Genomic DNA, 20,988 nt, shown 5'->3' on the forward strand with positions numbered 1-20,988 from the left:
TTCCACCATTACAGGGCGTAGAGGAACCGGTCTGAAGCAGGCCATCTCCTGCTCTGTTTCTGAGGAGTAGGCCAATTAATCATGTGTGGGCCGTTTGAAAAGCGCTCCAGGCAGACTGTCAGCACGCCATGTTGTTTGTGTGGACACTGGAGTTGGACTGTGCATGCTGTCAACAGATTATTTATGTTTCGCTCGCTGCTTGTGATGATGAGTCATGTCTTTTAGATATTCAGGACATGGTAACAGCCACACAGCTCTAGACTGACAGAGAACAAACTAAAAGAAGTCCTTCTCACTTTTCAATTATTGTTTGTAAGAAATTAAAAGAGCACATAGTGATTTAAATTTGCAAATAAGGCTTAGGTATTGACAATTTGTAAAAAAAAAACAAAAAAAAACTATATATATATATATATATATATATATATACTGTAAATAAAAAAACTATATATATAGATATATATATATCTATATATATCTATATATATATCAATAAAAATGATAATTACATCATTGCAGTAGGACCACCGATATGTTCCCTTTTAGTTCCTCTATGCATCTTTCTCTGAAAAACCATTGCTACCACACTACCTATGATTCTTTTTCCTTAGGCCCTCCGTGATCGGCTTGATAGACTGCTCACATTCATATGCACTGTTGCTTTGAGTGCCAAAAACAACTTATTTTTGCTTTTGTAACATGCAGTGCCACAGACCAGTTAAACATAACTTTACATGAGCTCTAAATGGCTGTTTCTTATTCTGAAATATCAATGCCTTATTACAGGAATAAAAAGGCAGTCGTTTCAGAAACAGTTGCCAACATTACTAACACTTCCTCTCTACTTTGACCTTTGATCCCTCTGCAGATCAGACCAGGCTGAGGAGGAACGCCCACCCAGCCACAGTTTGTCCAACTCCAAGCTAAGGCTCCAGGGGCTGGAGGAGGAGGAAGAGGAAGTGGAGGGCGATGATGAGGAGGAGGAGGAAGGAAGCCTAACGGAGAAGTCTCACGACGAGGCGCCAGAGTCCCCATCTCCTGTCACAACAGGAGTGTATGAGGAGGATGAGGAGGAGGAAGAGACAGAGACGGCTCCGTTAGCTATGAGCTATGAACACACTCGCAGGTATTCATTTTGTGAACTATATAGAAAACCAAATTACACCAACCACACAATCTAATCTACACACAACTACAACCACAGCTAATGTACCCCATACATTGTATCTGCTAACAAACCTTTAAACAGAAACTGCCCATTACACCTTCTTTCATTATAACTAATGCCAATATTAAACATTAGACAGAAGTAAAACATCGACTGAACGAGGGTTCCCCAAACAGAAACCCAAAACTCAAAAAAAGACTCCAGCTCCTATTCTAATCTCTTTTTCCTTCTCCGAGTTTATTCCCTCTAATTGTCCTCTTTTTAATCGTACCTCTCCTTTTTTCTTCTCTTCATGTTTTCTTTCACCTTAACTTCCTCCCTTCATTTTCCCTCGCATAAATTCTCCATCTTTCCCTTCCCTACATCTATCCTTCCATTTACCCATCCATCCATCCATCAAACGACCCATCCATACTGCCCTGTTTCTGCCATCCATCCATCCATCCATCCCTCGTGTGCAGGTGTATAGAGGAGGAGGGCTCTCTCTTGGACCTGGAGGGTCTGCCCAGCTTTCCCAAGAGCCTGGAGGGCTTACGTAAAGCAGCCAGAGACGAGCAACCCTATGATGTTAAAGACCTATTTAACACTTCACTAGAGTCGGAGGCATTGAAAGAGACATTGTACAGGCAGGCTAAAACCCAGGTATATGACTGGCTTTGGATATTGACTAAAAGTGGGAGGAACAGGAAATACATGTTGTTCTGATAAGACAGGAGGAAGGACAGAATACATAGATAAGGGATGAGATGGATCCTTTCACATTTCAGATGCTTGAGGAAAGAAAAGGCTGTTCATTTAGTTAACATTGGCTGAAACTGTACCTAAATAGTCCCCCCCCCCCTTTTCCTCTCACTTACTAATATATTACCTGTAAGCTGCTCTTATCTTTTCTGTGATCTTAAAACAGTCTATTAATGTTAATGTATTAATATAATTACAAGATATAGCATCAAGAAATTAAAGGACAATTACACTTTATTACAACTTAAGCTCTGGAAACATGGCAACATCGCTACAAAGAAGTTCAATGGAGCAAAAAACACAAGCAGTCAGACAATCGTAAAAACAAATCGTTAAAAATAGTCATAGTATAGTATGTCGTAAAATATGTTATATAATAAGTCATACTATAGCATGTCATAAAAATGTCATAAGAAATCATGAAAAGTCATGGTATGAAGTATAAGAAAAATCATAGAAAATAATGTAGTATAGTATGCCATTCAAAATGTCATAAAAACATTCAGTATGCCAAAAAAACCCGACAAATCAACCAACAAACCAAACTGAAAACATAACCTCTCATTTCTTAAAAAATGTCAAAGTAGTATAAGAAGCCATAACAAATGTCATAAAAAAAGGTCAGACTTTTAGTATGTCATAAAAATGTCACTGGACAAAGAGAAATGTTACTAAAAATGAGTGTTTCAAAATATTGAGTTTCCTCTAGTTAAAAGTCACCTGTCTTCTCCTGCAGGCTTATGCAATGATGCTGTCTCTCTCGGAGAACAACCCTTTGCACGCGCCCTCCCAGAACTCTCTGGACGCTTGGCTGAGCATGGGAGGTGGACCGTCTGAGACGAGCAGCTTTCACCCACTCAACCACATCTAGACAAGAAAGAGAGAGAGAGGGGAGTGGGAGGAAGAGTAGGAGGAACATTAGTTTCGCAAATGGATAGAAACAAGAGACTGAGTGGACATGAGTAGTGAGAAACGTGGAGGCCAGAGAAGAATTCAGTGTCACATACATTCAAGATAGAAAGAATATGTTGGTGTGGATATGCGTGTTCATTTGTGTGTGTGTGTGTGTGTGTGTGTGTGTGTGTGTGTGTGTGTGTGTGTGTGTGTGTGTGTGTGTGCGCGCATGTGCGTGTGCGCGTGCGAGTGTGAAAGGAGGGAGAGATTGTCCCTAGGTGAGGCGTCTCGCAAGACTCTGTCAAAATGAAAGCACTGCTAAGCTCCTGTTGATGTGAAGGACATGATGAATGCTTCTCAACAGCATTGAAACTCTGCATTACTCTGATCCTCCACAAGTCCACAAGGCCCACTCCAGCACCACAGAGACCCTATGTAAGGCTCTCATAAAGACACTTAATGACTAGTACGTCTCTAAAGTCTGTGTACACCGCCTACTTCAAGCACTGCAGCATCAGCACTGCATTAGCACTGCATGTCCACAAGGTGGTGTTGTTTCACCAGGAACATAGTGGGCGCGTGCACTATTGTCTCCAAGTTTTTCCCCACCAATCACAGGTGACTCCTTTACTGATCTTGTTTCAGTATAACTGCAGAATCAACAATAGCACCACACTAAATGTTACTTGAGGAAATGACCGTACCAGTAGACTGTTGATTTTTGAATGATTACATGGAAATGATGTTCAATGTTCAAATGTGCACAGCAACTGGTGATTTTGATGAGCTATCTGGGACACTAGCCATTGTAATTGGTTACCCAATTTGATCATGCTGAAAATGAATTTAAATCATACTCGAAAAATGAGGAACGTCTTTCTCTGCTTGTTTATTTCATTGTCATTTGTTAATTTTATTTACTTTCTCTCCTATTAGATACCACAGTATTGTTTTGTTGTAGGCACCACAGTGCTAAATTGTTAATATAATTATTTTAGAGAAGGACCAAAATTGTATGATATTGTCATATGATGTACAAAATAACCTAGATGTTCATAGCAAGAGTGGTATGTGCCAAATAACCCATAGAAAATGTTTTGTTCTCTGACAATCATTTCATTTCCAAGGGGCTTGCATTTGCTGTCATACTTTTTTCTTTTCTTATTACGCTCTTATATATTTGATTTCAGAAGTGTGTGTGTGTATGTATTTATTTTTGGTTGTTTTGTCATGAATGGAGGAGTGAAAATGAAGGCATGTCATTTTATTCCTCTTTTCTTGATACTGAAGGAATGAACACCTATCAGAACGTGAGGGAGATTCAGAATCTCTGGTTTTGATGCGTTAGTGTGCCAAAATGGAAAGAACCCATGAAATTAATTGTTTTTATTTATAGTGAAAAATAGCTTTAGTTAGCTTTAGATCCTATTTGGCATTGTAACATACTGCAGTGTTTAGTTTTTTTTCTTATTTCAGTCCAACCATTTTACCCAGTATGCTGAATGTGTCTTGTTCAAGTATTAAGTTGGGGGGGCAGACTTGGACAACTTTTACTGTAAATGTCAGAAAAGGGCATTACATTGTTATTATTGAATCTGACCAGTTTCTACCACATCAAGCTCCCTTTCCCCTCTGTTTTTCATTTGATACATGTAGTGTAAACAATGAATACCCTTTTTAAATTAGTTACCTATATTACATGGTCCAAAAGTCTAAAACATACAGCCACGTCTGCATGAACATCTGGTCTTCAGATTATGCAAGAAAGAAGGCGAGGACTCATAAAAGCCAATAAAAGAGAGAGTAAACTAAACCCCAGATAGTGTTAAAATGGACCTCATAATTATGCTGGTTGGTCCTTCTAACACATGCATACAATGTTAATTCTTGACAGAGAAAACAGAAATACTTGATCATGAGTTTAACTTTATATTTCCTGTTCTTCTGAGATCATACTAAAAACTCATTCCATGTGGTCTACAAGGTAGCTGTGCCATGGGGGGCATGAGTCATTAACTGTAGATAACTGTAGATAGCTGCAGGAGCAGGGGGGTGAGCATTGTTGATCATTGTTGCCTTGGTCCTCCCTGCGTATACTGGGACTCTCAGAGCTAGGCCTGATGCTGTATTTTCAAACTAGTACTTAAACCATATGGGTCCAAGCCATAACATGTTCAGGCTTAGGTCTCTAGAACATAGGACACAGATACATTTTCAGACTAGTTTCACTTTCAGTAGATGAGCAACTCGAGCTCGACATGGAGAGATATGAAAAATCTGAAACAGAAGCACTGTAATTTTTATTCATGACAGCAGGTGGTAGTGTGATGCTAGGACTGCTGCATCATCTCATTTTTCTAAAGACAGACGTCTTTTTTTATAATTATACTGAATGAGATTTCATTCATGGTAAACACATTGTTTTCCCAAGTCGTGGTTATAAAATGTAAAGGCTTGGGTTGCTAAGTTTTTAGGTTGACTATATGTAGTAATTCATGTCATGGACTACTGTAATAAGTAAGCGCTGTGTAAAGCAAAGGAATTGAAGGCATTTAAGTATTCCATTTTGCCAACTTCAGAAAGTATTCAGGCAGATGGTCGCTGAAATATGTTTCAGCATAATAGAACATGGTTGCTGTTTTCCCCCCACTGTTACAGGAGAAAGTAAAAATATACATATTGTTTCTTTTTAACTGTATAGTATTTTAAAGAAAGAAAAGCAATGCTGCATTTGTCTGAAGAAAACAAATCATTGAAAAATATGGGTTTAAATGGATGGTGCTTGTTTTGTTTGAATCTGAGTTGTATATCGCCTCTGTTATGTTTATTGAAAACAAACAAACAAAAAAAGATATTGTGCATGACGTGTTTAGCAGTCATAATGATGTCCATTTGTGAAATGTGTATCAAATTAAAAAATGAGAAAAAAAAGAAAAGAAAAAAATGAATCCGTAGATGCACTTATTGTACATGTGGTTAGTCTGGTAGATTTGACTTCAAGTTCTTGACTGCCTTACAGATGTTGGGCAGCTGGCTCTGAAAGACATTAGAAAAGACTTGTGGGAGAAGACATAATGAAAAACAATAAAGGATTGTAGAATAATATTGAACAATTCTGAAAATTGCAGTTCTTTTGATGCTTGTGATTATTGAAGATGTACTTTAGAGAAATTTCATTGAAAAGATATGACTCTGATGTTAATTCTGTAGAATAGCGATGTATACCAAATGTAATCTTTCCAATGCTATGAAGAATTTATACATGAAATTGATATGCAATAAAACCTGTGTGCTTTTTAAATGACACGCCCACTTTGTATTTGTGAGCTATAAGTGCCTGAAAATGATCAGTGAAGGGTAAACAAAGAAGACAACCCATCAGGTGTTTTCCTTCCAGGTTATAATTTATTATTTAATGCCAGCTAAAGCTGAAACAATTAGTCAATTAATCATTCAAGCCATTTTTCAAGAACAAATTACGAGCATGTCCTAATTCCTGCTTCTCAAATGTGAGGAGTTTCTGCTTTTCTCTGTTGAATAAATTAGGATTTGTGGCTGCGTATTGGACAAAACAAGCTATTTAAGAGTTATCTTGGCCTTTGGGAAATCGATGGGCAACTTTTTACTACTTACTGCTACGTTTTACATTCATTCTGAACATTTAATAATCATTATGTCAGCCCAACAGTAAGCCTTATTAAACAGTTTGTGTTTCTGCAGGCTGTTGCACCAGCTGTATGTAAGTCTAAACAACACATTTTTACATAGCGTGGGAGTTAAGTCATAACATTATTCTATTAAAATAGTTTGCATCCAAGTTAGTTAAAATGTAGTGTTAAAAGACAACTTAAAAAGTACACCTTTTCTAAGCAGGTGAAAAACATTATAATATGATTTTGTTTCATATGTCTCAATTTTCCTGACGAGTAGGCTAAGATGACATGTCTTGTATTTGTATTTTTTTAGCTAAATTATACACTATTATAAGTCATGATGTTCTGCGCACAATACCTTGAAGTTGTTGTTTTAGCTTGTCCATTTCTGCCTCTCTAGTCTTCTGTAACTTCAGTTCTTTCAGCTTAGCTGTTTGTGCATAAATACATAAATAAATAAATATAAATGAATATAATAGCTTTTATTTTGCTGAACCACAATTGAGATGTAGGAAATACTCTTTGATTTAACAAACAACACCAAAACAAATACCAAAGCTACAGTAAATAGTTGAGTACAAACATTTAAGTTCTCCTCAGGATAAAATGTAACATTTCTGTGATCCTGTAACTTTTCATCTAGCCCATCATTAGGTCAACATCTTCATTAGTCCAGTGGTTTGGTTTATGACCAAGACAACATATGTTCCCATCAGCATCAGCTGTACTTTGTGTTAGTGCTAATTGTGTGAATGCTGCAGCATTTACAGTATTGTTACCAGACTTACTTTAACATACTATATTATGACGTTTTTATCGCTTTTTTTTCAACATACTATACCATGACTTTTTTATCACTTTTTTCAACATACTATACTATGACTTGTCGACTTTTTATCGACTTGCTATACTATGGCTTTTTATGACATACTATACTATAGCTTTTTTATCACTTTTTTTCGACGTACTATACTGTGGCTTTTTTATCACTTTTTTGGACGTGGCTTTTTTCAACATATACTATGGTTTTTTGTCACTTTTTCGACATACTATACTATGACTTTTTTGATATACTATACTATACTATGGCTTTTTGTCACTTTTTTCAATATACTATACTATGACTTTTTTATCACTTTTTTTCAAAATACTGTACTATGGCTTTTTTCAACATACATGGCTTTTTATCGTTTTTGACATACTATACTATGGCTTTTTTATCACTTTTTTGGACATACTGTACAATGGCTTTTTTGGACATACTATACTATGGCTTTTTATCACTTTTTGGACAAACTATACTATGGTTGTTTATAATTATTTTGGACATACTATTACTTTCTTCGACATACTGTACTATGGCTTTTTACGACATACTATACTATGGCTTTTTTATTGTTTTTTTTCCAACAAACTATACCATGACTACTTTTGACATGCAACACTGACTTTTTATCACTTTTTTCGGCATACTATACCATGACTTTTTTATCACTTTTTTCGACATTCTATACTATGAATTTGTATCACTTTTTTAAACATACTATACTATGGCTTTTTTATGACTTTTTTAAACATACTATACTATAGCTTTTTTATCACTTTTTTCGACATACTGTACAATGGATTTTTTCGACATACATGGCTTTTTATCATTTTTTTTGACATACTATACTATGGCTTTTTTACCACTTTTTATTGACATACTATGTCATATCAGACTATGACTATTTTCGACATTCTATACTGACTTTTTTTGACATACTATACTATGACTTTTTTGACATACTATACCTTGAGTTCTTATAAATTTTTTCCACATAATATACTAAGGCATTTTTTTATCACTTTTTTCGACATACTATAGTATGGCTTTTTACGACATACAGTTGAAACCAGATATACACTTCAGAAAAAAACAAAAACTTTTATTTCTTTACTGTCATACATTAAATCAGAGTAAACTTTTTCTGTTTTAGATCAATACATATTAACATATTTTTTGCATTTGTTAAATGTCAGAATCTTGGGAGGGAGAATTTTTATGTATTTCTTTAATCACTTTCATCAAAGTCAGAAGTATACATACACTAAGTTTATTGTGTCTTTAAACAAAAAGAAAACTCCAGATGATTCCATTCTGAGCTTAAGAAGCTTCTGATAGGTTAATTGATTCCATTTGAGTTAATTGGTGGCACACCTGTGGATGCATATAAAGGCACACCTCAAACACAGAGCCTCTTTCTTTGACATCATGGGAAAATCAAGAGAAATCAACCAAGACATCAGGTAAACAATTGTGGACCTCCACAAGTGTGGCTCATCCTTAGGTGCAATTTCCAGATGCCTGAAGGTCCCACGTTCATCTGTTCAGACAATAATACGCAAGTATAAAAAACATGGGAATGTACAACCATCATACCACTCAGGAAGGAGATGGATTCTGAGTCCCAGAGAGGAACGTTTTTTGGTGCAAAATGTGCAAATCAATCCCAGGACAACAGCAAAAGACCTTGTGAAGATGCTAGCTGAAACTGGTAAGACAGTGTCATTATCCACAGTAAAACGAGTCCTGTACCACCATGAGCTAAAAGGTTACTCTGGGAGAAGAAAGCCATTACTTCAAAACCACCATAAAAAAGCCAGACTACAGTTTGCAACTGCACATGGGGACAAAAATCTTAATTTCTGGAGACATGTCCTGTGGTCTGACGAAACAAAAATTGAACTGTTCAGCCATAATGATAAACGGTATATTTGGAGGAAAAAGGGCGAAGCTTTGAAGCCTCAGAACACTATCCCAACTGTGAAGTATGGGGGTGGTAGTATAATGTTGTGGGGCTGCTTTGCTGCAGAAGGGACTGGTGCATAGATGGCATAGATGGCATCATGAGAAAAGAAAATTTGTGGCTATATTGAAGCAACATCTGAAGACATCAGCCAGGAAGTTAAAGCTTGGATGCAAATGGGTCTTCCAAATGGACAATGACCCCAAGCATACCTCCAAATTAGTTACAAAGTGGCTTAAGGACAACAAAGTCAAGGTATTGGAGTGGCCATCACAAAGCCCTGATCTCAATCCGAAAATTTGTGGGTGGCACTGAAAAGGCGAGTGCGAGCAAGAAGGCAAACCTACAAACCTGACCCAGTTACACCAGTTCTGTCAAGAGGAGTGGGCCAAAATTCCAGCAAACTATTGTAGAAAGCTTGTGGAAGGATACCCAAAACGTTTGGCCCAAGTGAAACAGTTTCGGGGCAATTCTACCAAATACTAAGGAAGTGTATGTATACTTCTGACTTTGATGAAAGTGATAAAAAAAAATACATAAAAATTCTCCCTTGCTCGATTCTGACATTTAACAAATGCAAAAAATATGTTAATATGTATTGATCTAAAACAGAAAAAGTTTACTCTGATTTAATGTATGACAGTAAAGAAATAAAAGTTTTAGTTTTTTTCTGAAGTGTATGTAAATATCTGGTTTCAACTGTACTTTACTATGGCTTTGTATCACTTTTTTTAACATGCTATACTATGACTTTTTTGACACACTATATATTGGCTTTTTTATCACTTTTTGGGACATGCTATATACAATGTCTTTTTTCGACATACTTTACTATGGCTTTTTATCACTTTTTTCAACATACTATACTATGTTTTTTATAATTGTTTTGGACATACTATACTAAGGCTTTTTATCACTTTCTTTGACATAATATACTATGAGTTTTTTTTGACATACTATACTGTGGCTTTTTTCAACATACTACTGTATACTATGACTTTTTATCACTTTTTTCGACGTACTATGTTATGGCTTTTTATCACTTTCTCAACATACATGAGTTTTTCTCACTTTTTTTGGCAACTATACTATGACTTTCTTTGACATACTATACTATGACTTTTTTCGATATACTATACTATCACTTTTTCGACATACTATACTATTACATTTTTTTAAAACTATACTATGACTCTTTTCGACATACATTAGTATGTTTTGTTTTTTTTAGACATATCAGACTTATTTGATCACTTTTCTCCGACTTACTATACTATGACTTTTTTCGATAAAATATAGTATGACTTTTTTTACTTTTTTCGACATACTATACTTTGACCCTTTTTGATCCCAGACTTGGGCCTTTTTGTGTGGAATTGGCATGGTCTTCGACTTTCTTTGACATACCACCATGACTTTTATATTACTTTTTTCGACATACTATACTTTTACCTTTTTCGACTCACTATACTATGACTTTTTCATGACTTTTTTTGACATACTATATCATGACTTTTTATTACTTTATTTGACATACTATACTATGACTTTTTTCGATAAACTATACTCTGACTTTTATATGACTTTTTTCGACATACCATAGCCTATTATGACTTTTTAATGGTTTTTTTCGATAACTATACTATGACATTTTTATGACTTTTTTTCACATAGACCATGTTGGTCACTATAATCTTATTGATTACTACCACTTTAAATCACATTATAATTACTCACTGTGTGGGAAAAAGTATAATTTATTTTTGATTATTGGGTCTAACTACAGTTCCACCATAAAATAATTTTAGTTCATCTTACATTTGTTATTCCCAAACAGATATAACACATGTATTTGTTTTTCTGCAAGCAATAAGAGGATATGATTATGATTTTATTCAAATGTAAGAGATCATGAAAACAATACAATGTATTTAATATGTACAAATTATTGTTGCTGCGAAGCTTTGTCATCCAACTTTCAGGATAACTGTAAATGAGACCTTAACTTGCTGGTACTGATAAAGATACTTACACATAAAAAAACACAGCTATGTTATCATGCATTTGAAGGAACAGAGGGAATTTACCTTCTCACATTAAAGACCATTCACATTTCTAAAGAAAAAGTAAAATATAAAAAAAACAATCAGACCGTAAAAGTGAGGTGGTTTGGTTGGAAGCTTTGGTCCAAAGAGCAAGTAAGTTTCTGGTGTTTATCTGGATCCAGGTGATGATACAATATTTTGTTTAGTGTTTCTTAACATTGAGATAAAGCATGGTATTTTAGAACATTTAGACAAAAAGTTGAGATAACTCTTGTTATGATTTGATACTATAAATAAAATAAAATTGAATTGAATTGAATTGAGCTTGTCTCATCAACGCCTGAAACAACAGCAATATCAAATTATAATGTGAATGAAATGCAGAAAGAAACATTACAGGAACATTATAGTTACAAAAGTACAGATGAAAATACAACTTCTGGATGTACTGGATAACATGGTTACCAGAGGTGTCAAGTAACGAAGTACAAATACTTTGTTACCTTACTTAAGTAGAAATTTGGGGTATCTATACTTTACTGGAGTAATTATTTTACAGCAGACTTTTTACTTCTACTCCTTACATTTTCACGGAATTATCTGTACTTTCTACTCCTTACATTTTAAAAATAGCCTCGTAGGCTACTCCTATTTCAGTTTGGCTTGTTTTCATTCCGGCTTGGTCGGGCCAAACCATGACCAATGAAAAGGGAACTCTATGCTGAGTTCAATGATACCTCACACAAGACTCTACCTTAAATGAGTCACTAGTTATGAAAGGGGGCGTGGCTTAAGCATAGGGGGCGGGCCAAACCATGACCAATGAAAAGGGAACTCTATTCTGAGTTCAATGATACCTCACACAAGACTCTACATCAAACAGGTCATTAGTTATCAAAAGGGGCGTGGCTAACGCATAGGAAGGCTGGCCAAACTATCACCAATCATAAAGGAACTCTCTGCTGAGTTCAATGATACCTCACACAAGAGTCGACCTTAAACGGTTCAAAAGCCATAAAAGTAAGAGTAAATGGTCGTGGTTAAAGTATAGGGGGCGGTTCAGTATTTATATATATATATATATATATATATATATATATATATATATATATATATATATATATTTAGACCACACATTCTAAGTTTCATGTAAACTGGATGATGTTTGTCATACAAGGCTGATGTCCTGTTGCCAGTGGGGGGGCGCTATGACCAAAAGTCAATATTGGCCTGTATATGTCCTCAGGCCTGGAGTCTTGTTGATTGTGGGAAATTTCAAGCAGATATGACAATGTACACTGTAGTTACAGCTACTTTCTCGTTTATCGCTAAACACTCAAAATGGCCGCCATGCCACGCCCACACCGTTTGACGAAAAGTTTTTCTTTTAATAACTTTTCATCATTAAGGTGTTGAGATGGTACAGACCAAATTTGAAGTCCATCGGATGAAATATCTAGGAGGAGTTCGTTAAAGTATAGCACCTTGACTTTTAGGCCAACTTCCTGTTGCCACTAGGGGGCGCTATGACTTTGAGCCATTATCAGCATGTAGATGTCGTCAGGATGTGACTCTTATGAATCCTGAAAAGTTTCGAACCAATTGGACAATGTACACTCAAGTTACACCCACTTCCTGTTTCGATGGCGAAACGCACAAAATGGCCGCCCCGCCACGGCCATGCCCTATGACGAAAAGTTTTTCTTTTAATAACTTTTCATCTTTAACGTCTTAAGATGGCACAGACCAAATTTGAAGTTGATCGGATGAAATCTCTAGGAGGAGTTCGTTAAAGTACGACGTGGAAATGGCCAAAATTGCACTAATTCTGAACTTTCAATTCAAAATGGCAGACTTCCTGTCGGGTTTAGGGTATGGCTCCAATGACGTCTTTTGTACGTCTTGACATGCTTCATATGTGTACCAAGTTTCGTGAATCTACGTTAAACGTACTGCAGGGGCTCACTTCTTTTAATTTTGTAGGGGCCGCTAGCGAGCCATTTCTGTGCGCCTATTCCCGAAACCTTTAAAATACGTACATTTTCAACAGAATTGATGTGAGTATGTTAAGCCCCTCAAAAAGGCGATTCATTTGCAGAAAATAATAATTCCTTCAGTTTCAATAGGGCCTTTGCCACTGTCGGTGCTCCTGCCCTAATTAAAATTTGAGAATTTTAGTACCTGTGTGTGAGTTGTAGGCATTGCCAATGTTTGTGATGACATATCTGAAGGTAAGAGGAGTGTGTGTGTTAAATGGTCCGAGAGTTCCTGAGCCTGAAGCCAACAGAGAGGCTGAGAAAGCCACCTGTTTGACTGAGAGAGAGAGAGAGAGAGAGAGAGAGAGAGAGAGAGAGAGCGAGAGAGACAGAGGGTGAGCAATATCAATGTTCTAAACTTACTGTAGATACAGCAATGTCACCAGCCTTTTCTGTATTTTTGTGTTATCCATCATTTTATGTATGTTTACATATCTTTAAAATGAAGCTCTTTAAATATTGGAATAACAATTTAGTTGAGTCTTACCTTCTCCATCTCTCTTTAGAGCCTCCACCTGGATTTCTGTGACATTTGACCTGGCTTTCACAGTGATCAGCTCTGCTGCTTGTGCTGCAAAACAGTGGCATCATTACTGTGTCTGATGAAAACATCCCAACATCATCAACACTGTCTTCATCAAGATTTGCTTTGGCCATTGTACATTTAGATATTATGTCAAAAAAAATATTTATAATAGAGCTTGGTTTTTTATGACTCATGAATATTGACCAGTATATTATAATAAATTTCATGTAATTTTAGTTTTTTATTTGAGTTTATGATACACCATTTTAAGTCACTTAGAGCCATGATGTTCTCCACAAAGTACCTTGAATTTGTTGTTTTAGCTTGTCCACCTCAGTCTTCTGCCTCTCCAGCTCAGTCTTCTGTAACTCCAGTTCATTCAGCTTAGCTGCTTGTGCTTGAATAAATTAATAAAAGCCTGTATGTTAGTTTTTATTTAACTGCACCATCATTTCCTTGGAAATTGCGGCAATACAACGGAGTAAAAGAAAATACTCTTTGATTCAACAAACAACACAAAAGCTATAGTAAATTGTTGAGTTACTATTTTTTACGTTGGCTGCTTGACGCTAGGTATGGGAATGCCGTTTATTCTGTCAGTACAGACATTTGTTGTCCCCAGAGAATACATTCTCAGGACTTTACTGCCACCAACAGGCAATTTTTAGTTATTGGAAATGTTGTTACAACTATTAGATAGATTACTACAATGGACATTTATCTTCCCCACAGGATGGATTGTAATAACTTTGCTGATCCTCTGACATTTCATCTACTGTCATCATCAGATCAAAATCTCAATCAATTCCACAATGACGTTGACATTTGGGTTTTAATTGTCTTTTCAATTAAAATATCTAAACAACTAGTTGATTGTCATGCAATTTGGTACAAACATTCATGTTCTCAGGATGAATTGTAACATTTCTGTGATCCCGTAAAATTTAATCTAGGCCATCATCAGGACAACTTCTTGGTTAGTCCAATGATTTGGTTTATGACCAAAATTGGTTCCTATTGCTATTACTTCCCTCACTACCTCACATATTACCTTACCTTCATTCTCTCTCTGTAAGTGTCTCATCTCCACCCTCTGTTCAGCCAATGAGGCGCTCATCTCTCTCAGCACAGCATGGATGTCTTGTGTGCAGGTCTGTTGGTGGACAGAGGCATTCGTTGGTTCTTTTCCCTGGGATCCAGCTTGATTTCCATGTGGAATAATTCTGTTGTCAGACTCTGTCTGAAGCTGAGCCGTGGAGAGAGAGCATATCAGCAGCAACAGTGGAAAACACATTGTCATCTCCATCATTCTCTGCTACTGCAACTGGACCTCGCCAATGCGTTTGGTTTAGTTCCCCATTAACTCCTTTGGTCTGCCTTCAGCTTCTTCCACATACCAGACACCATTACATCCCTGGTTAAATCCTAGAACCTGCAGCTCTGCTTTACTACCTCTGAGTTTACCAGCTCATGGCAGTGCCTGGAAGCAGGCATCATGGCTGGATGCATTATCTCACCACTGGCATTCATGATAGCGGCCATGCAAGCCTTAAAATGGGCTGTGGGAGGACGGTGGGTTGACTCTGGTCTGCGCCTCCATCCTCTCAGAGTTTACATGGACGACATTACAACTCTGACTGTCCCCGCTCCATGCACCACTCATAAAACTGAAAAAGAACATCAGGCCAGTATGAAGATAAAACCACTCAAGATCATCATCATTGGAGGTGACCCAATCCCAACAGTATTTCGAGCAGCCTGTCAAAAGTTTTGAAAGGTGGTACGATGAAAGCCTGAAGGACAAAGACCAGGTGTAACAACTGCAGAAGGAGATCAGCAGTGGCCTACAGACAATCAACACCAGCCAGCTGCCTGGAAGATTAAAGACCCGGTGCTTGCTGTTTGGGCTTTGACCCCAGATGCTGTGGCTCTTTACAGTTTCATCATCAGGACAACATCTTGATTAGCGGTTTGGTTTATGACCAAAATTGGTTCCTATTACTATTACTTCCCTCACTATCTCACATACTACTGTACCTTCATTATCTCTCTGTAAGTGTCTCATCTCCACCCTCTGTTCAGCCAACGAGTCTGTCTCTCTCAGCACAGTATGGATGTCTTGTGGCTTACTAAAATTCAAAAAGTGTATTTTAATATTGATTCTTACTTTGTAGTGTTAAAATCACATCATGGCTGATAATACTGACAGGATCTAAGACAAGCAGTACTACATAGATGTGATTCTCAACCTCATTGAAATTTGAAAAAAATAAATCTGAATTGGTCAACTTGATATAAAAACAAGTCATTGAAGAAGTAAATGAAGATTATCATCTGTACCTGCTCAAACATTAATGAGATTTAGTGACCTCTCTGAGGTTGTTAATTGGCTGAGATAAGTGAAGACTTACCAGATAGATGAGTCATAAAGAACATTGTTCTCTCTTTGCATCCTCAGTAAATCCAGCACATAAAGTAATACGTCATAAAGTCTGACTTTTGAAGAGCAAAAACACAATGTCACAAAAACATCCACTGGCAGGTAGCAGCAGTTATGAGACAGTTTATGTGATCTTCACCACAGCTTAATTTTTCCTTACTGACATGAACAAGCTTCTCCCAAAACAAAATGTTTGTTTTTTCAGTGGGGCAGTTAGTCAGTTAGTTGGGTTAGCGTGTTATGTTTTAAATATGCATGCATCTTCTCAATGCCTTCACTCTTTCTTACTGTATAATTGACGTTCAATGTAAATCACCATTGTTCCCCGCTAGGGTTGATGAGGCCTGCTCTGTCTCTCCATATAATTAATGTCCTTATTTATAAGGTTATTATTAATTTGCTTTCTTCATATCTATGTACATGTATCCATCTTTAAAAAATTGGAAGCTACCGTTTCCGCTCTGTGACATATTCCCAAGACTCACTCTTGATATCAGTCCCCAACATCTATCTTGAAATGGGGAAAAAGGGCTTTTACTGTAGGTATTCTGCTCCTGCCGCTTGGAATTTGCTGCAGACTGATTCTTTAAATGTTTTCAAAAGTAAATTGAAGGAGTTGGAGGAACATACCATCAGTTTGTAAATTCTTTGACTGAGATAGTTGCCCCTATATTATGTAGAACAAGATGACCTGAGTCTTATTTTTTGGTATAATCATGCTGTGATCTGAAATGTTATAGTCTGTAACTGTTATTTGTTGTCTGAAACTGTGTTTAATGTGCTGCTGCTGTCTTAGTCAGGACACTCTTGTAAAGGAGATTTTTAATCTCAATGAGACTTTTCTTGGTTAAATAAATTCTAAAAATGTTTTTTTTAATCATTGTTCCACCTTAAAAATACAATTGTTTAATCTAACATTTCTTATTTCCAAACAGATGTGACACATTTATGCGTTTTTCTGCAAAAATAAGATGATTTTTTAAACTTAATAAACCATGTGTTAAAAAAAGTCCACAGAAAGTACTGCAGTGATATATTTATGCTTTTATTCAAATGTAAGAGAACATGAAAACAATACAATGTATTTAATATGTACAAATTATTGTTGCTGCAAAGCTTTGTCATCCAACTTTCAGGATAAATACTGTAAATGAGACCTTAACTTGCTGGTACTGATGCAGTACTCCTGTATGTCAAGATACTTAAACATAAAAAAACACTGCTATCATGCATATGAAGAAACAAAGGGAATTTCCTTCTCACATTAAAGACCATTCACGTTTCTAAAGAAAAAGTAAAAAAATAAAACAATCAGACAGTAAAAGTGAGGTGGTTTGGTTGGAAGCTTTGGTCCGACGAGCAAGTAAGTTTCTGGTGTTTATCTGGATCCAGGTGATGATACAGGATTTTGTTTAGTGTTTCTTAACATAGTGAGATAAATCATGGTATTTTAGAATGTTACACAATTTTCTCATGAATTAGTTTAGTTCGTTGCTCTAATGTTGAAAAGCAAGCACAAGTATTCCCTCACTGTCTATCACTGTGTATTGTGATGCAAATCCAGACGGAGACACAGAGGAAACATTCATGAACTTTTTTCAACAAGATTATTGTTATTGTGGTTGTGCAGTGTTGTGTCAGCTTTCATATAAAGGAAAAAATGAATGACATTTTAACCAACAGTATTGATAAACTGCTGCCGTGTGTGCACAGTTGTCATACAGCTGAAGAAAAGGACTGTTTCTCTTTCACATGGTAAAAAGCAGATGACCACTGAATGTGCTGTGGTGATCTTCATTGTCAAATATTCTTGAGTTAACCCACTGACGCAGAAACACAACATCTCCGACCTCTAGAAGCAGCGTGGCGCCATTAGCAGAAGAGCCATAACCGGATGGCTGATGCTCATATGCATTAAAAATATGCTCTCCATTCTTGACCAGCATAGCGCCTGAACCATGTCAATTATGTCCATGTGCACCTATGTAGAACTCAAAGTGGTAGGCTCCTCTCACTGGTGCAATGAAAAAACATGAGGGACAGGGTTTCTGTCAGTGAATGTAACCTCTGTTCAGCCAATGAGGCGCTCATCTCTCTCAGCACAGCATGGATGTCTTGTGTGCAGGTCTGTTGGTGGACAGAGGCATTCGTTGGTTCTTTTCTCTGGGTTCCAGCTTGATTTCCATGTGGAATAATTTCATTGTCAGACTCTGTCTGTAGCTGAGCCGTGGAGAGAGAGCAGATCAGCAGCAACAGTAGAAAACACATTGTCATCTCCATCATTCTCTGCAGTCTATTCAGTTCTACTTTGAAGTTTCTGTGTTAATCTCAGCCTTAAATAGTGTTTTATGCTGATCAATCATTACCAGAAATGTTCATCAGAAACACGTGCAGGAGATCTGTTTGATAATAATTATTACTTGGAGCATGTCATCTAGAAAACACAGCACGCAAACATGAATGATCTATCAGTAACTGTACTGTATGTTGGAATGTAGCTCCCAATCCAACAACAGTTTACTAAAATTCAAAGAGTTGCAATTACATTTGAATTACTACAATGCGGAGTATCAACATTTTAAATAATTGTTTTAAATCACCTCATGGTTGATAATGCTGACAGGTTCTAAGACAAACAGTACTAGATAGATGTGATTGTCATCCTCACTGAAATTTAAAAACTAAATATAAATAAAACAACAACTTGATATAAAAACAAGTCATTGAAGAAGTAAACAAAAGATTACCATCTCTACCGGTTCAAACATTAATGAGACAGTCAGATATAGTGACCTCCCTGAGTTTGTTAATTGGCTGATAAAGCAAAGACTTACCAGAAACCCAAGTTAGATGAGTCATAAAGAAACATGGTTTGTCCTCAATAAATCCAGCACAGTTATAAAGTCTGGCCTTGGAAGAGAAACAAAACAATAACACAAAAACATCCACTGGCACTGGTGGCGGTCATGTGTGCAGTTTATGTGATCTTCACTACTGGAAGGTTAGCTACTTAACCTTACACAGACAAATAGTAATCAATGCATACTCTGCATATGTGAGCATTACACATAGCAGTATAAAAAGCCCAACCATTGCAATAAAGTTAAAAAGCATTTTTGTGTGACTTGAATGGAACCAACTTATATTGGTTAAGTATAAAAGATAATTTGCAATCTTGCACCACAACCTCTTAAACAGTTCGTAACAAGAGCTTCCACCAGGGGAGCCTGTTGTATTAAATTCACCCCCGTTCATTTCCTTCCATCTGACTGGGGGTGGTAAGGGGATGTCCGAGATTTATAAATATGTAGAAGCCTAAACAATTCTCAGTTTACAAATTAGGACCTTGGATACTATGTGATAGCCCAAAGCAAAACACCCATTTCCCAGTCAGAACTTTAGCAATAGTGTGCGCTTCTTGGTTAGGAAGTGCCCATGGACAGGAAGGAGAAATTACACCACTCGCAAGAATTTGGCGGCCACCTCTTGTAAGTGCATCATAACGGGCTTAGCATCCCCGGTGTCAGTTTTATTTGGGTCAAATGAGTACTGCCAAGGTCAGTCTGCCCCTGACTAAACTCAGAGATGTCTCTGGTTGTAGTAACTGTCTACCTGCTTTAACCGCCCCTGGAGAGAAGCCCTTGTCCTTCACCCCAAACTGGCTCATAAGTGTGTCAACTGTCCTCACTGTCCTCACAATGCTCTACCTCATCCTACACCATGATGTCAGTGAATAGTGTGCCCACTTTCATGCCACATTTAAAAGTAAGAGCATTATGAGATTGATGACTCGTACTGGCAGTATGCTCTGCTAAACTCTGCAAACCACTCTAAAACAGCACAGTATTTAGAGAGGAAGGTGGAGGGTTTCAACACTTTGTGGCTTATTAGTTAAACAGGTAGCCTTCTCAGCTACATTGCTGCCCTCTGGTGATAAGGTCTTGGAACCCTATCATGAACACAGGCTGGTCTTAAACATGTCACTAAACATGTCACTAAATACTGGAAATTCTACAGCTCCAAGAAAGATCCAAGGACCCAAAGACAACCCAACTGCCCATGTCCTATTTGTTTTAGGTGGGTTTACTGATGCTGTTTTAGTAATATGGACAACACATACAGTAGGTTTTTACAACATAATGAATAATCACAAGGTTGGCGGTTCGAGCCGCGGCCCCTCCTGTCCGCATGTCGAAGTGTCCTTGAGCAAGGCACTGAACCACCAACTGCTCATGACTGGCGGGCTAGCGCCTTGCAGTTCCGCCACCATCAGTGTATGAATGTGTGTGTGAATGAATTAAGGCAAATTGTAAAGTGCTTTGTCCGGTAAGGTAGGAAGGTGCTATATAAATGCAGTCCATTTACCATTTAATGCGGTAGTTTCATGACAATTCAGTTCAAGATTTTTGAATGTGGTAATGACCATTTGTTTTAATGGGGACACTGACTGCAGAAAACAGCAAATATAGAAAGGGCCAAATCTGAAATTAAAATGAGTGCTTGTTCACATACATGGAGTGCAATACAAGCTTATAATAAATGAGAAGACTCAAACTGTGTTTCGTGTGTGTGTGTGTGTGTGTGTGTGTGTGTGTGTTTGTTAATTTGTTTTATTAGGGATGTCTATACATACTGATTGTAAGTTGTAACTCAATACGTTAATGTATTAGATATAAAAGCCAGGGGACACACACTT

The 20,988-nt window shown here is 37.0% G+C and overlaps 2 protein-coding genes across 12 annotated transcripts in view; one reads left to right on the forward strand and one right to left on the reverse strand.

The window, feature by feature from the left end:
• prdm16 (PR domain containing 16) overlaps positions 1-13,656 on the forward strand; it is a 187,674-nt gene extending 174,018 nt beyond the window's left edge. For 8 of the 11 annotated variants that reach the window (XM_031286468.2, XM_031286465.2, XM_031286469.2 and 5 more), the window contains 3 exons: positions 869-1,126; positions 1,630-1,810; positions 2,646-6,104. In XM_031286468.2, the coding sequence (XP_031142328.1) occupies positions 869-1,126; positions 1,630-1,810; positions 2,646-2,780 (574 nt within the window). In that variant the 3' untranslated portion in view covers positions 2,781-6,104. Of the gene's footprint in view, positions 1-868; positions 1,127-1,629; positions 1,811-2,645; positions 6,105-13,605 lie in introns of those variants that run through there. The other 3 variants (XM_036008261.1, XM_031286466.2, XM_031286473.2) reach the window with 3 other exon arrangements.
• On the reverse strand, positions 13,449-20,851 carry LOC116040926. The gene is made up of 6 exons (XM_031286661.2): positions 19,127-20,851; positions 18,893-18,959; positions 14,909-15,098; positions 14,157-14,249; positions 13,814-13,897; positions 13,449-13,603 (listed from the first exon to the last, which is right to left on the reverse strand). Exons 1-6 carry the CDS (start codon positions 19,159-19,161, stop codon positions 13,449-13,451), a joined length of 624 nt encoding a protein of 207 aa, XP_031142521.1. The 5' UTR covers positions 19,162-20,851.
• Between the last annotated feature and the right edge of the window lie 137 nt (positions 20,852-20,988).

Source organism: Sander lucioperca, chromosome 12 (assembly GCF_008315115.2).
Source record: "Sander lucioperca isolate FBNREF2018 chromosome 12, SLUC_FBN_1.2, whole genome shotgun sequence".
Taxonomy (NCBI): Eukaryota; Metazoa; Chordata; class Actinopteri; order Perciformes; family Percidae; genus Sander; species Sander lucioperca.